General features: G+C 41.7%; 1 protein-coding gene across 1 annotated transcript in view; it reads right to left on the bottom strand.

Annotated features, from left to right (window-relative positions):
* Window positions 1-336: 336 nt before the first annotated feature.
* LOC126412532 (acetylcholinesterase-like) overlaps window positions 337-15203 on the bottom strand; it is a 118554-nt gene continuing 103687 nt past the window's right edge. The window contains exons 8-10 of the mRNA XM_050082174.1: window positions 12883-13012; window positions 2906-3038; window positions 337-679 (exon numbers count right to left, since the gene is read on the bottom strand). Coding sequence (XP_049938131.1) covers window positions 532-679; window positions 2906-3038; window positions 12883-13012 — 411 coding nt within the window. The 3' untranslated portion in view covers window positions 337-531. The remainder of the gene's footprint in view (window positions 680-2905; window positions 3039-12882; window positions 13013-15203) is intronic.

Raw genomic sequence — 15203 nt, forward strand, 5'->3', positions numbered from 1 at the left:
TTAACCTAGTTTCTGCAGTAGGTGTGTTATTTTCCTGTCTCTATGAGCCAATGTCAAGCAGTTCAGAATCTATTCCGTTTTAGACCACACAGTCGAAAGTAATTCCTTCGTCAATAGATTCCACAAAACTTTGGAATATTTTGTCTAATATAATTATAGCTTGCCTAGTTCCCTACACTGTTGTAAATCTACATTGATTTTCAGTCAAGTTTTGAAGTTGAGTATATGGTACAGCGAGGATGGTAAATCCTCTGAAACGTGCACGACAGCAAAATATTAGCACAAAACAAAACTCTCAATTTACTACTAAAGGAAGCTAATACAAAAACAATAAAATCCCATACTACAGTAATTTAATTTTTATTCACAATATGTTCTTAGCAAGCCACATTATCTGAAACAGTTTTAGAGAATAATGTAACGTTTGGAAAATCTATCATTCGCATCTCCCATTGTGAAGAAGATAAGAGTCATCAGTTGGTGATCTTTCGGACGAACTCGTTGAGTGCAGGAAACTATCAGGTCTTCCTTTTACATAGGAATGTTCTCGTGCCAGAAGTTCATGCGCCCCTGGTCTTTGTTCTGCCTCAGCTCGTAGTCGGTCGTGATGTGCAAGTAGTTTGTCGACGACACACTGAAAGGCTCCCACACGACGCTGTCGTTAGCGTAGTTTGTATCTCTGAAACATTACACTAGTCTCACTATCAGAAACTGATTAGCGCATAGATTCGTTCAACAGAACTCAATTTTGAGAGGAAAATAGTTGCAGAAACAGAATCAGAAATAATATCTTTCGGGTGAAGTGTGTAAACTACGAAATTGTACTTCTCAATCCATATACCGTTCTTTTTCCATTCATTACACGCATAACATATACGGAGAAGCAAACCTGTACCTGTGACATGAATTGTAAATTAAATTTTGACTACATAGTCTACGGTAAGCAGCGACCTGATTTTATACGAGGGTTGACTGAAAAATAATGCTTCGACATTCGTAACTCTTCATCAGTTGGCAGCATTGGTTTGCGGCAGGTACTGGCTTGTTCCGTAGCCACTTCTCTACAGTTTCAGTTGGCCGTAAGCCTTAGCATTGAACGGTTGTGTTGTTACAGTGTAAATTATGGAACCTTGCGCAGACTGTCAGTCAATGCTATTTCAGCAACGTGCAGTCAGGGAGTTCTTGACAGCAGAAGTTGTCACCCCAAGGAGATTCATTAGAGAGTGAAAGCAGTTTATGGCGATTGTGTTTATGTGACTACTGTGCGTCGCTGGGCGAGTAACTTTAAAGATGTTGAGGCGGGAACATCTGACCTGCGTGACAAACAAAGAGTTGGACGACCTGTGACAGCAACCACCGAGTTTCACAAGCAAAATGTTGACAGATTGATTCAGGACGATCGTCGTATCACTCAGAGAGAAATTGCAAGCACAATCGGCATTCCACAAGAACGTGTGGGTCACACTATTGCTTTGCTTGGCTATCGAAAGATCTGTGCACGATGGGTACCCCAGATGCTGACTCCTGAAATGAAAGCGCACAGACTCGAAATTTGCCAGGAACTTCTCTTGCGTTACGATAATGAAGGTGACGTCTTTCTCCATTCAGTTGTGACAGGAGACGAAACATCATTATGCTTCTGATGAAGACATTACCAGCAGCTATGTCATCCGGTCGTGAAAGCCTTCATTCTATGAACGCATGAAGATGTTTTTACTATACGGACATAAAGCTCTATAAAGAAAAGACTAGAAAATTTCAAGTAACTGCGAAACAGTTTTTGTAAAGTGTAAATGACATTTCAAACCGCTAGCAGTAGTAGACACGCTACACTAGTTGTGGAGCAACTCTTAACTGTTAGAAGCTTGCCGCTACATTTGCACTCGTTAATCTGTGAATAACCACATCCCTTCTCAAATACTTTAACTGCACTATTTGGAAACCGATTTCCTCTCAAAATTCAGAATACATGGCGTGAATATTAAACTAGAATTAAATAGACAGATTTCGGTAACTACGTGGGTAATCCCAAAAGTAAGGTCTCCTATTTTTTGTAAGTACATAGATCTGCTTATTTCTACAATGGTTTACATCAGCTTACAGCTTTAACATTTAGCTATTTTTCGACATAATCACCATTTTTGTCGATGTATTTTTGTAGAAGCTGTGGCAGTTTTTGTATGCTCAAGTCATACCAGCTAGCCGCCATGCTGTTCAGAAAGTTATGAACCTTTTTCTTCACCTCGTCGTCGGAGCTGAATCACTTTCCGGCCAAGGGTTCTTTTAACCTAGGGAACAGGTGATAGTCACTGGGCGCCAAGTCAGGAATATAGTGTGAATGGGTGATTATGTTCCACTAAAACTGTTGCAGGAGAGCAACGGTTTGCCGAGCGATGTGTGGGCGAGCGTTGTCATTGAGAATGTGTACGCCCTTGCTCAACATTCCTCTTCTCCGGTTCTGAATTGACCGTTTGAGTTTTCCCAGAGTCTCACAGTACCTTTCAGTGTTCATTGTGGTCCCAGCCATTCAGCTCCGACGACGATATGAAAGGAGAGGTTCATAACATTCTGAGCAGCATGGCGGCTAGCTGGTATGACATGAGCATACAAAAACTGCCACAGCGTCTACAAAAATGCATCGACAGAAATGATGATTATGTCGAAAAATAGCTAAATGTTAAAGCTGTAAACTGATGTAAACCATTGTAGAAATAAACAGGTCTATGTACTTACAAAAAATAGGAGACCTTACTTTCGGGATTACCCTCGTATTACGCAAGTCGACAGTGTTTGAACTTGCATTTGTTCAACAGGGTTCATCAAAGGAACACTCATCTTTCAGCTACATACTAGTGGACATGGTTTTATGGGTTTGGTTTTTTTCTCGTCTTTGGTGTAAACATACCCATATTTGATGAAACTGCTCCAGCTGTTCACCATTCTTTGGGTAAGGCCGCCTTCTACCGTCCCTGGTTCCCATTCTACAGCACTGTCGTTTCTGTGGAAGATGAACGCTAATTCTGCTGCGTGTGGACTACCTACAAAAGAAATTTGAAGCATTGACATTTCTATATATCTTTCCAAGCAATTGAATCTTAGTACTTTAAATTTTGTTTTAATTTACATGAAATGACATTGTAGTTGCTCATCGTTGGATCCATTTAAGAAGAGTATCTAGCATTTACAGCCATCTATAACACGGCAATGGAAGGTGGTACCAAGAAAAACTGCTGACTAGTTCATCACAATAATAAGAATGATTCCTGTTACACACACTCACTCACTCTCTCTCTCTCTCTCTCACACACACACACACTCACACAAGCACTCATGCACAGAAAGTCAGTATATCCACTCTCAAAAAAACGTGTATCATGTCTCACAAAATTTGTACTAAAATGAGAGCTAAAATAACAGTTCAGACACACAAGGCTTCATTATAACATACATTGAAACGCCAAAGATACTGATACAGGCATGCGTATTCAAATACAAGGACATGTAAACAGGCAGAAGATGGCACTGCAGTCGGCAACGCCTATATAAGACAAGTGTCTGGAGCAGTTGTTAGATCGATTACTGCTCCTACAGTGGCAGGTTAACAACATTTAAGTGAGTTTGAACGTTATAGTAGGCGCACCAGTGGTAGGACACAGCATGTCCTAGGTAGCGATGAAGTGGGGATTTTCCCGTACACCATTTCATGAGTGTACCTTGAATATCAGGAATCCGGTAAAACGTCAAATCTCCGACATTGCAACAACGATACCAGTGACGACTGAAGAGATTCGTTCAACGTTGCAGAAGTGCAACCCTTCCACAAATTGCTGCAGATTTCAATGGTGGGCCATCAGCAAGTGTCAGTGTGCGAATCATTCAACGAAACATGATCGATATGGGCATTCATAGCCAAAGGCCCACTCGTGTACCCTTGGTGACTGACGACATAAAGCTTTACGCCTCGTCTGGGCCCGTCAACACCGACAGTGGCGTTTTGATGACTGGAAACTTGTTGCCTGGACGGACGAGTGTCGTTTCAAATTGTAGTGAGCGGATGGACGTCATGAATCCATGGACCCTGCACGTCAGCAGGGGACTGTTCAGGCTGGTGCAGGCTCTGCTGTCGTGTGGGATGTGTGCACTTGGAGTGATATGGGACCCCTAATACGTCTAGATACGACTCTGACAGGTGACACATACGTACGCATCGTGTCTGATCACCTGCATCCATTCATGTCCATTGTGCATTCCAACGGACTTTGGCAATTCCAGCAGGACAATGCGACACTCCATAAGTCCAGATTTGCTACACAGTGGCTCCAGGAACACTCTTCTGAGTTTAAACACTTATGCTGGCCACCAGACTCCCCAGACATGAACATTATTGATCATGTCTGAGATGCCCTGCAACCTGCAGTTCAGAAAAAGTCTCTACTGCTTCGTACTCAGATTTGTGGACAGCCCTGTTCAATTCATGGTGTCATTTCCCTACAGCTCTACTTCAAACATTATTCGAGTCCATGCCACGTCGCGTTGTGGCACTTTTGCGTGCTCGCGGGGGCCATATACGATATTAGGCAGATGTACCGGGTTCTTTGGCTCTTTAGTGTAACTGTACCGCGGAAAAGTGGCTGATTCTAGGTGGTAACAAGAGATCCCATGGTGATTATTCACCGACACGTCTTTGTCTTGGAATATCATTCATTGGGGTAGAGTTGTCTTCAGTGATGAGTCGCGCTGAGAAATGAGCGCCGATGACCAGCGAAGAGATGTCTGGAGACGCCCGGTACAACAGTGGGATACCAACCTGGCTACTGCCATCTAAGCGGTCTGATGGCCGGGAGTGATGGTCTGAGGTGTCATTTCTTTCCATAGCAGGACCACCTTGGTTATCATCAACAGCACCCTTACAACACATTGGTACGTATATTCCAACAACCTCACTTTGTTGCACTTCAGGCCAAACCATTCTAGGATTGCATTTCACCAAAATAATGTCCGCCCGCAAACGGCAAGAGATTGTAGTGCTTGTCGTTGTGCTTGGAAAACCCTACCTTGGACAGCATATTCACCTAATCTCTACCCAACTGCGAATATTTGGATAATTATGGTCAGGGCCCTCCAACGATCTCGGAATTTTGACGATCTAACTCGCCAATTGGACAAAATTTGGCGCAGTATTTCTCAGGAAGACGCCCAACAACTCTGTCAGTCAATTCAAAACCTCATAGCTGCGTGCATAAGGGCCAGAGGTGAACCAACACATTATTGACTTCCTTAATTTGTGAAGCTCTTTCTGGTAGATAAATGATACAATATTTCTGAAATTATAATCATTTGTTTCTCCGTACACGTACATCACAACTATCGATTTCTGGCCCATTCGGATAATTCCTTCGTGGTACGACATTTCTTTTTTTTTTTTTTTTTTGTCGTCGAATATATCTCAGAAGAAGTGTTTGGAACTCTATATGCCTGTTACCGTGTCCATGATTGGACTTTTACGAGCAACCACGCTGAAAGAGGCGTGAAGTGACTCATAATATGAAAGGTGTTGCACTCTAAAGTGGTTGTGGTTGTTGTAGTAGTCTTCAGTCCAGAAACTGGTTTGATGCAGCTCTCCATGCTACTCTATCCTGTGCAAGCTTCTTCATCTCCCAGTACCTACTGCAACCTACATCCTTCTGAATCTGCTTAGTGTATTCGTCTCTTCGTCTCCCTCTACGATTTTTACCTTCCACGCTGCCCTCCAGTACTAAATTGGTGATCCCTTGATGTCTCCTACCAACCGATCCCTCCTTCTAGTCAAGTTATGCCACAAATTTCTCTTCTCCCCAATTCAATTCAATACCTCCTCATTAGTTATGTGATCTACCCATTTAATCTTCAGCATTCTTCTGTAGTACCACATTTCAAAAGCTTCTTTTCTCTTCTTGTCCAAACTATTTATCGTCCACGTTTCACTTCCATACATGGCTACACTCCATACAAATACTTTCAGAAACGACTTCCTGATTAGTAAATCTATACTTGATGTTAACAAATTTCTCTTCTTGAAAAACGCTTTCCTTGCCATTGCTAGTCTACATTTTATATCGTTTCTACTTCGACCATCATCAGTTATTTTTCTCCCCAAATAGCAAAACTCATTTACTACTTTAAGCATCTCGTTTCCTAATCTAATACCCTCAGCATTACCCGATTTAATTCGACAACATTCCATTATTCTCGGTTTTCTTTTGTTGATGTTCATCTTTTTTCTTCCTTTCAAGACACTATCCAAGGTGCTCTTCCAAGTCCTTTGCTGTCTCTGACAGAATTACAATGTCATCGGCGAACCTCGAAGTTTTTATTTCTTCTGCATGGATTTTAATACCTACTCCGAATTATTCTTTTGTTTCCTTTACTGCTTGCTCAATATACAGATTGAATAACATCGGGGATAGTCTACAACCCTGTCTCTCTCCCTTCATAATCACTGCTTCCTTTTCATGCCCCTCGACTCTTATAACCGCCATCTGGTTTCTGCACAAATTGTAAATAGCCTTTTTCTCCCTCTATTTTACCCCTGCCACCTTCAGAATTTTAAACATTGTCAATGCCTTTCTCTAAGTCTACAAATGCCAGAAAAGTAGGTTTGCCTTTCCCTAATCTATCTTCTAAGATAAGTCGTATGGTCAGTATTGCCTCACGTGTTCCATCATTTCTACGGAATCCAAACTGATCTTCCCGGAGGTCAGCTTCTACCAGTTTTTCCATTCGTCTGTAAAGAATTCGTGTTTGTATTTTGCAGGCGTCGCTTATTAAACAGATAGTTCGATAATATTCAGATCTGTCAACCCCTGCTTCCTTCGGGATTGGAATTATTATATTCTTTTTGAAGTCTGAGGACATTTCGCCTGTCTCATACATCTTGCTCACCAGATGGTAGAGTTTCGTCAGGACTAGCTCTCCCAAGGCTATCAGTAGTTCTAATGGAATGCTGTCTATTCCCGAGGCCTTTTTTCGACTTACGTCTTTCAGTGCTCCGTCAAACTCTTCACGCAGTATCGTATCTCCCATATCATCTTCATCTACATCCTCTTCCATTTCCATAATATTGTCTTCAAGTACATAGCCCTTGTATAGATCCTCCATATACTCCTTCCACCCTTCTGCTTTCCCTTCTTTGCTTAGAACTGGGTTTCCATCTGGGCTCTTGATATTCATACAAGTGGTTCCCTTTTCTCCAAAGGTTTCTTTTATTTTCATGTAGGCAGTATCATCTTACACGTAGTGAGATATGACTCTACATCCTTTCATTTGTCCTCTTGCCATCCCTGCTTAGCCATTTTACACTTCCTGTCGATCTCATTTGTGGGACGTTTGTACTCCTTTTTGCCTGCTTCATTTACTGCATTTTTGTATTTTCTCCTTCCATCAAATAAATTCAATATATCTTATGTTACCCAAGGATTTCTACTAGCACTCGTCTTTTTACCTACTTGAGCCTCTGCTGCCTTCACTATTTCATCCCTCAAAGCTGAGCATTCTTCTTCTACTGTATTTCTTTCCCCCATTCTTGTCAATTGTTCCCTTCTGCTCTCCCTGAAACTGTCTACAACCTCTGGTTCTGTCAGTTTATCCAAGTCTCAGCTCCGTAAATTCCAACCTTTTTATAGTTTCTTCATTTCTAATCTGCAGTTCATAACCAATAGATTGTGGTCAGAGTTCACATCTGCCTCTGGAAATGTCTTACAATTTAAAACCTGGTTCCTAAATCTCTGGTTCCTAAATCTCTGTCTTACCATTATATAATCTATCTGATACCTTCTATTATCTCCAGGCCTCCTCCATGTATACAACCTTCTTTCATGATTCTTAAACCACGTGTTAGCTATCATTAAGTTATGCTCTGTGCAAAATTCTACCAGGCAACTTCCTCTTTCATTTCTTACCCCCTTCCACATTCACCTACTACGTTTCCTTCTCTTCCTTTTCCTGCTATCGAATTCTACTCACCCATGACTATTAAGTTTTGCCTCCCTTCACTATCTGAATTATTTCCTTTATCTCATCATACATTTCATCAATTTCTTCGTCATCTGCGGAACTAGTGGACATATAAACTTGTACTACTGTCGTAGGCGTGGGCTTCGTTTCGATTTTGATTACAGTAATGCGTTCACTATGCCGTTTGTAGTAGCTTACCCGCACTCCTATTTTTTTTATTCATTATTAAACCTACTCCAGCGTTACCTCTATTTGATTTTGTATTTATAACCCTGTATTTACCTGACCAGAAGTAGTCCTCACCCGGAGATCCGAATGGGGGACTATTTTACCTCCAGAATATTTTACCCAAGAGGACTCCAGTGTCATTTAACCATACAGTAAAGCTGTATGCCCTCGGGAAAAATTAAATCTGTAGTTTCCGCTTGCTTTCAGCCATTCGGAGTACCAGCACAGCCAGACCATTTTGGTTAGTGTTACAAGGCCAGAATAGTCAATCGTCCAGACTGCTGCCCCTGCAACTACTGAAAAGGCTGCTGCCCCTCTTCAGGAACCACATGTTTGTCCGGCCTTCAAGAGATACCCCTCCGTTGTGGTTGAACCTATGGTTCGGCTATCTGTATCGCTGAGGCACGCAAGCCCCCCCACCAACGCCAAGGTTCATAGAGGGGGGGGGGGATTCTAAAGTGGTATTTGGTATAAATAGATTTCAAATGTGAGATTAAATACAACCTCCGACAGAAATTGTGATTTTGCCTTTCTAAGCTGGGATTTGAGTAGGTAGACTGTGAGAGTTCTGGGACAAAGAAAGTCGTCGGTGATGTCATCGTTGAGTCATCGGATTTCCTGCCCCCCTTTACATAGGCAAAGGACTCTATGTATAAAATGACAAGAAATTCAAAAACAAGCAGGAAATTCAAAATAGCCCAACTGCACTAAAGTGTCTTTGTCCCACTCACATAATGTCACTGTGGAAGTAGGGCTGTTGTCTCAAGTATAAATTGGCAGAAAATAAAATATTCCAAGATAGTGCATTGCCCTGTTGGTGGAGGTAGATCACTTGTGCAAGATACATAATTGAAGACGGCGACTGGGTTTTTGCCCTGATGTAACTGTGGAAGTAGGTCATGTGTGCTAAGTATAGACTCAAAGATGGTCGACCTGGGATATGGACACAGTCTCTATGAAGTCATAATCCAAGATGCTGGGATAAAATGAAGTAACATGTCTGCTGTCCTACTTAACATGTTTTCCCCAAACTATTATTCACTCTGACTTTTATGGCTATTTATAGTAGTCAGGTCACTTACAGAATTCCAGGTTTCTCCACCTGTAATGTCACCATTTAAACAATTGTCACCCTAAATTTAAGTTTGGTAGGAAATTGCAAAATGGCCAACACATATGTCACACTACATGTGTTATTTAAATTCGAAAATCGTAAAGCCACTTTCCCCCAAGTTTAAACCACCGCCTTTCTAGCAATACAGTTTGAATCATTATGCCTCCACACCAGTTCTATAAACTTAATATGATAAGAAAATGCAGGTATGCTGGTTTTCATAACTAGAGCACTTGTCCTAACTTTAAAAATGTCTATCAGACTGATGTAGCCCGTATAGGTGTCGCATTCATCTTTAGTTAGAATAGGATAGAAACAATTGTGTCTTTATTTAACATCACACTGGGCAAGGGCTCTGCTTTTCGCTTCGCCGTTGCCACAAAGTCGACACGAACACTCGCCGGACTGTGTTGGGCAACAGCAGCCACCACTGTGCCGCTATCAGCCAGAGTAGAGGCCAACTGACCACTTTCAGTTGAGAGCCAATATCACCACGAACCTCCACTGCACTCCAAAAGACGTAATGCGGCACCTGAATGCACCAATACAGAGAGGCTGCTTCCTGAGTCTAGGGCAGCTGGCACCACATATGCTATTAGGAAAGCAGGTGGACATCCTTCACCTTGCAGGGTAGGTTGGTCATTGGCAAGATTGCTCTGTGACCGCCATATGCAGAGAGATTGATCGAGTACTATGCGCGAGGGTACTTCTGGTGTCAGTGGGCTATGGCAGCAGACGAGCGACGTGATTGCCTTTGCTAACACCATGACATCACCTTCAGCGGCTCTCCTGGACCCTCCACGACTGGTCAGATGAGTCCCGACTTCAGTTGGTAAGAACTGATGCTAGGGTTCGAGTGGGGTGCAGACTTCGCGAAGCCATGCACCAAAGTTGTCCACAAGACGCTGCGCAAGTTAGTGGTGGCTCCATAATGGTGTGGGCTGTCTTTACGTGGAATGGACTACGTGCTCTGGTCCAACTGAACCGATCATTGACTGAAAATGGTTACGCTCGGCAACCTGGGAGACAGTTTGCAAACATCCATTGACTTCATGCTACTTGATACGTGGGGAGGCGCCGGCGCCAGTTGCTTTCTCCGTTCGATTCACCCAGATCAATTGTTTCCCTCTGGCGTTGCTTATCTTTGCCTCGTTGGCCGGTGGTGGTGCTGATGGGCTGGCGGGCAGACTGGGTTTTGGCTTTGGAACGGCTGGTATGTGTCGCTCCACAGAGGGTGAAACTTGTGTTTGCGTGGAGTTAGCTGGATTTGACCGGTATGTGTGTCTCGGAGTGCGGAAGCGGGCCAGTTATTGCAAGTTCTTGAAACGTGACTGGGTCATGGTCTTCTAAACAGGACGCTGAGCAATGTGTTACTCATTTTTACTAGTGGCATAGAACTATGTACCACGTAGCTGTCTACTGAAGAAGTATACATTCAAGCTTTCTAGTTTTGCAATCGGGCCTACCTGTGTTATCACTAGCTTCTACCTTCTCTTATGAGTGTCAATATTGTATTGGAACTGTGACGTACTGGTGTAATAATATTACGCTTTGTATTACCGTTGCCCTTTTAAAACTAGTCTGTTTGTGCTGGGGCAATTTTACATATTTTGAAATTTGAAGTCTACAGTTAATGCTTTTAACCATTTTTAATTTGCCTTTGTCTTGATGTGATCTGTCTTTGCAGAATTTTATCTTACTATATTCTGGGGTTGTTAACATTGTTTCTTTTGGCTGTGGCTGTGTGTTTGTGCTTTTCTGTTGCAGCACTGCAGGGGGCACCTAGTCCATGTCTAAATCGATGTCCAGAGTATGACCTTCAAAACTATAAAGGAAGGAGACTAGTGTTCTGAATTATATCTTACGTGCAGCGGGAGTTGAACTTAGAGAAATACTTGATGGGTTGCGGAAACTGGAAATTATGTGAATCGTCCTCTTCTGCTTGCCCAGGTGACCTATTTAAAAGAATCTTATTTCACCTTTATTGTTCAAGTGTCCCTTGTTAAATGAAACTGATTTTACCTTTTATTATTGAAATGGTTACAGATAGTATAGAAGTTATAAGAAGTTCTTGTTTGCAAGTAATTCAATCAGAAAGGTTTTGTGTAATGTACTTTTTGACTTGTGTATCCTGTTCAAAAGAAACTTGTTTCACCTTTATTGTTCAAGTGCCCTTGTTAAATGAATTTGATTTCACCTTTTATTATTGAAGCTCTTATAAGAAGTTCTTGTTTGCACCTAATTCCATTAGAAAGGTATTGTGTAATATATTTTTCTGATTTGTGAATAATAGACACTTGTACAAAGTTTTTGGGTAAATACTGTGCCCTTTGGGTTAAACTGTTGATCAGTAATAAATTAGTTGTATCTTGCAAGTCCTCTGTAGGCATTATTTCACTTGTCACCGGTTTGCACGTAACCAACACGTTTGTAAGACAGTTGTTATACACATACTGAGGAAGTAATATCTTCACTTTAGTCCTACAACACGCAAAGATATTCAAATAGCGTTTGGGTTCCATCGAGCCTGTAATTTGGCGGACTTCGAATATCACCTAAAGGTTTAAGACAGGTCGGGTAGGAGAAGTACCTACTTATACGAGAGGCTAGTTTTCAAAGGGGATAGACGTGCCTGCAGCTGCTTTGAAAATTTTGGCAAAGTTTCAGCACTTATTCTGGCAAGTAAAAGTATGATAGAGAACATGGTCGTTAATATCCTATTTTTATAAATTTTCTGAGAGTTTGATTAGCCAAACCGAAACTACCCTGTTTACTATAAGTGACATTGTATGTTGCAACTGGTGCATCAGCCTCTGCTTAGAAACACTAGGTCAGTGACAAACGAATACGATGCGAATATTTAATTGTTAACAAGCTTATTGTTTTGCTATTTCTATTCGGTAGGTCGTTGGTTCCATATGGGTGATGTCTGTTACTAAGAATGTTTAGGTTGAATGAAGAGAATAGAAAAAGAAATATTAATATTCGTACCAATAACAGTGCGCTCGAAAGGTCTACTTTCTGTTTAGCCCTGTCTTGGCTTCAGTACTTCTGACTTTTCTACATGAATATACCGTACAGTTTTTTGGCAAAGAGCTGTCCTCATTTATTAGGACAACCTAGATTTGACTTGTATAACAAACATGCAACAGACTAACGAATAAAATATGTTTAGGGAGACGCACATTGCGTTTAATTATTACAGCTATTTTTGAATTGGTTGTATTGCTCATTGCCCTCCACGAGACAGCGAATTTGTGGACTTTTTGAGGTAAGTGAGCAATGAGCAAACCTGAAACCATTGCAAGCTTTTTCTCTAATTCCGTAATGTTTCAACATACGGTACTGGTTATTTCTATGTAATACTAATTGATAAAAAAGAGAGAGCAACAGAGATGATGAAAGCGAGTTCCTTTCTAACGCAAATTCAAGCACTTGCACGCACTGAAATGCTGTAACGCATAGACGTTTGTAAATTAAGATTTGTTCAAACGTCCATTACCAACTACGTAAAAATGGTAGGCAGAAAGGAGCTATCAGCCGTTTACCGTAAGTGGTGTTGCCTATATTGGCGCCGCGGTAGTCGAAGAGGTAGTAGAATACTGGCAGCTCGGACAGCTGCGACACGTATCTCACCAGAGAGTCTGTCGGCTCTGCGAAGTGCAGGTCAGTCGCTAGCTGCAACACGCAAAAGTGTTTTACTTTATTTATTTATTTTTAGCTTTCGACAGCAAACATCATACAGCCAACAGTGGTTACAAGAGTACCATATTAACATAAATGCAATTTCCACGGTATAACAACAAAAAAGTTCCATGTAAAAACGTAAGTTCTTAATGTAAAATAAAAACACTCAAAGACGAACACCACAGCCGTCAGTAGTTACAATAGCGCCAAGTTAACATTAGTGCAATTTTCACAATAGAACAAGGATAAGAGTGTGAAGTACAATGATAAGTTCACCATATAAATTTAAAAAACCGCAAAAGTACGACCCAGGTTTCGAACTGTGACGGTTCTGTGTAGAATGACGTCCATATCAACTTATAATCGAAAGTTGGACAACGGCGTCGTTTACAGCGATAAGTTCTTAACGCAAAGTTAAAACACAAAAAGATGTTCCACTTTTCGAACGAGATGGTCCCATTGGAGGACAAGATCCACACAACTTATAGATCAAAGTTGGACATCGGCGTCTTTTAAATAGTTCGCGAGCAGATAATTCTTACACACTGACAGAAAAAATTGCACCATCAGCAAACAGTTGCGCGACATAATTGAAGTTGGTTGGCATGTTTCTACATCTGAAAGACGACGTCTACTCAAATTTCGCGCCAGTCGTATAAGAGTGGAGTTAGTGGCACAAATCATTCATCATCATTTTCTTTGGGCCTTTGTCCCGCTTCAACGCTGGGTCGGCCTTATTACTATGGATGTGGCGGTGTTCGTTAAAGAGGGTGGCCAGATGCCCTTCCTGTCGCTACCCCGAACCCCCTGGGACGGAATCAGTGCGCCCCAGCTGTCTACGTCTAGTGTAAACCATGATAGTACGAACGTTTTCAAATGTCTGCGAGTCGTGTAACTAAGGCGGAACGTGGGGACCAGGTCGGTATTCTCCTAGAGGGATGAGGGAAACCGCCTAAAAACCACTTCCAGACTGGCCAGCATACCAGCCCTCGTCGTTAATCCGGCAGGCGGATTCGATCTGGGGCCAGCGCGCGTACCCGAGTCCAGGAAGCAGCGTATTAGTGCTCTTTTTTATGACCTGTTCAAGTATATTTAAATTTTATAATTAATAGTTTAACATTGCGGGCAATGACATAAAATGAAAAAAAAATTGCTAGCAGCGGGAATCGAAACCGGGTCCGCTGCATGATAAGCCTTTACCTAATTTTTTTTCTTTTTTTTAATTTTTTTCCTGCCAACTTTTCTATATATTTTTTAATTTTTTATTTTTTCTCTTTTTTATTTTTTTAAAAACTTCCGACCCCTTTTTTCTATTTTTTTTAATTTGCCCCCTTTTTTCCTGTCTTATTTTAAAGCCCCTTAGGAAAATGGAACTACCAAAAAAAAACTAAGTGCCACCGCCACTTTTCATCCCATAACAAAAAAATCTGGTCCACTTCAGGCGTTGGCTCCTGACTAAACCTACCCCAGAGAGCTGCCTATATACCAGGGGAAATATGGGAAATCAAGGTTAGGGCTATCCTTACAAACAAAACAAAATCTTCCTTTTTCTGAATTTTATTTTTATTTTTATTTAGTTTTTGGTTATTTTTGTTGTGTAATTGATCAGAGGTCTTCTGCGCCCCGCTGGTAATATGTTGAGTCACGTCTTCTCGAAATTGATGTGTTCCGTTCAATTGTTCAGAAATGTTCATTGGTTCAAACAGGATACCTTCTTCTCTCTTGGCTTAACACATTCCAGCTGCGAGGCAGGTCGTGGAAAGCACTCCCAAGGAAGTTCGAGAAAAATTGTCTGTATTTTGGGTGACAGACAACGACATAATGACGTTCATTGAGGTATGTCCAAAAATCGAGTCACTCTCGGCTATACTGGCGGTTTGGAGCTAGTAGCGCAAATATGAGCATGCAAATCAGATTTGTTTTAAACACACTCTGTAACGATCGTGAGCGTTAGTAACCTTTGGTACTGGGCGTGCTGAGTTTGTGTTACTCAAAAATGCCTTTAAGGCGACAAAGCCGTCATTATCAACACCTCACTGACTTTGCAGGAAGTGTAATAGAGTTACGAGAAGCTGGATGTTCCGTGTGCGGTACTGCAGAAAAATTTGGTAGGAATGTAGCCACTTTATGTAATTCATGGCAGCGGTGGTCACGGGACTGTACAGTCGCAAGAAGATCGGGC

The sequence above is a fragment of the Schistocerca serialis genome, chromosome 7 (genome assembly GCF_023864345.2).
Source record: "Schistocerca serialis cubense isolate TAMUIC-IGC-003099 chromosome 7, iqSchSeri2.2, whole genome shotgun sequence".
Taxonomy (NCBI): Eukaryota; Metazoa; Arthropoda; class Insecta; order Orthoptera; family Acrididae; genus Schistocerca; species Schistocerca serialis.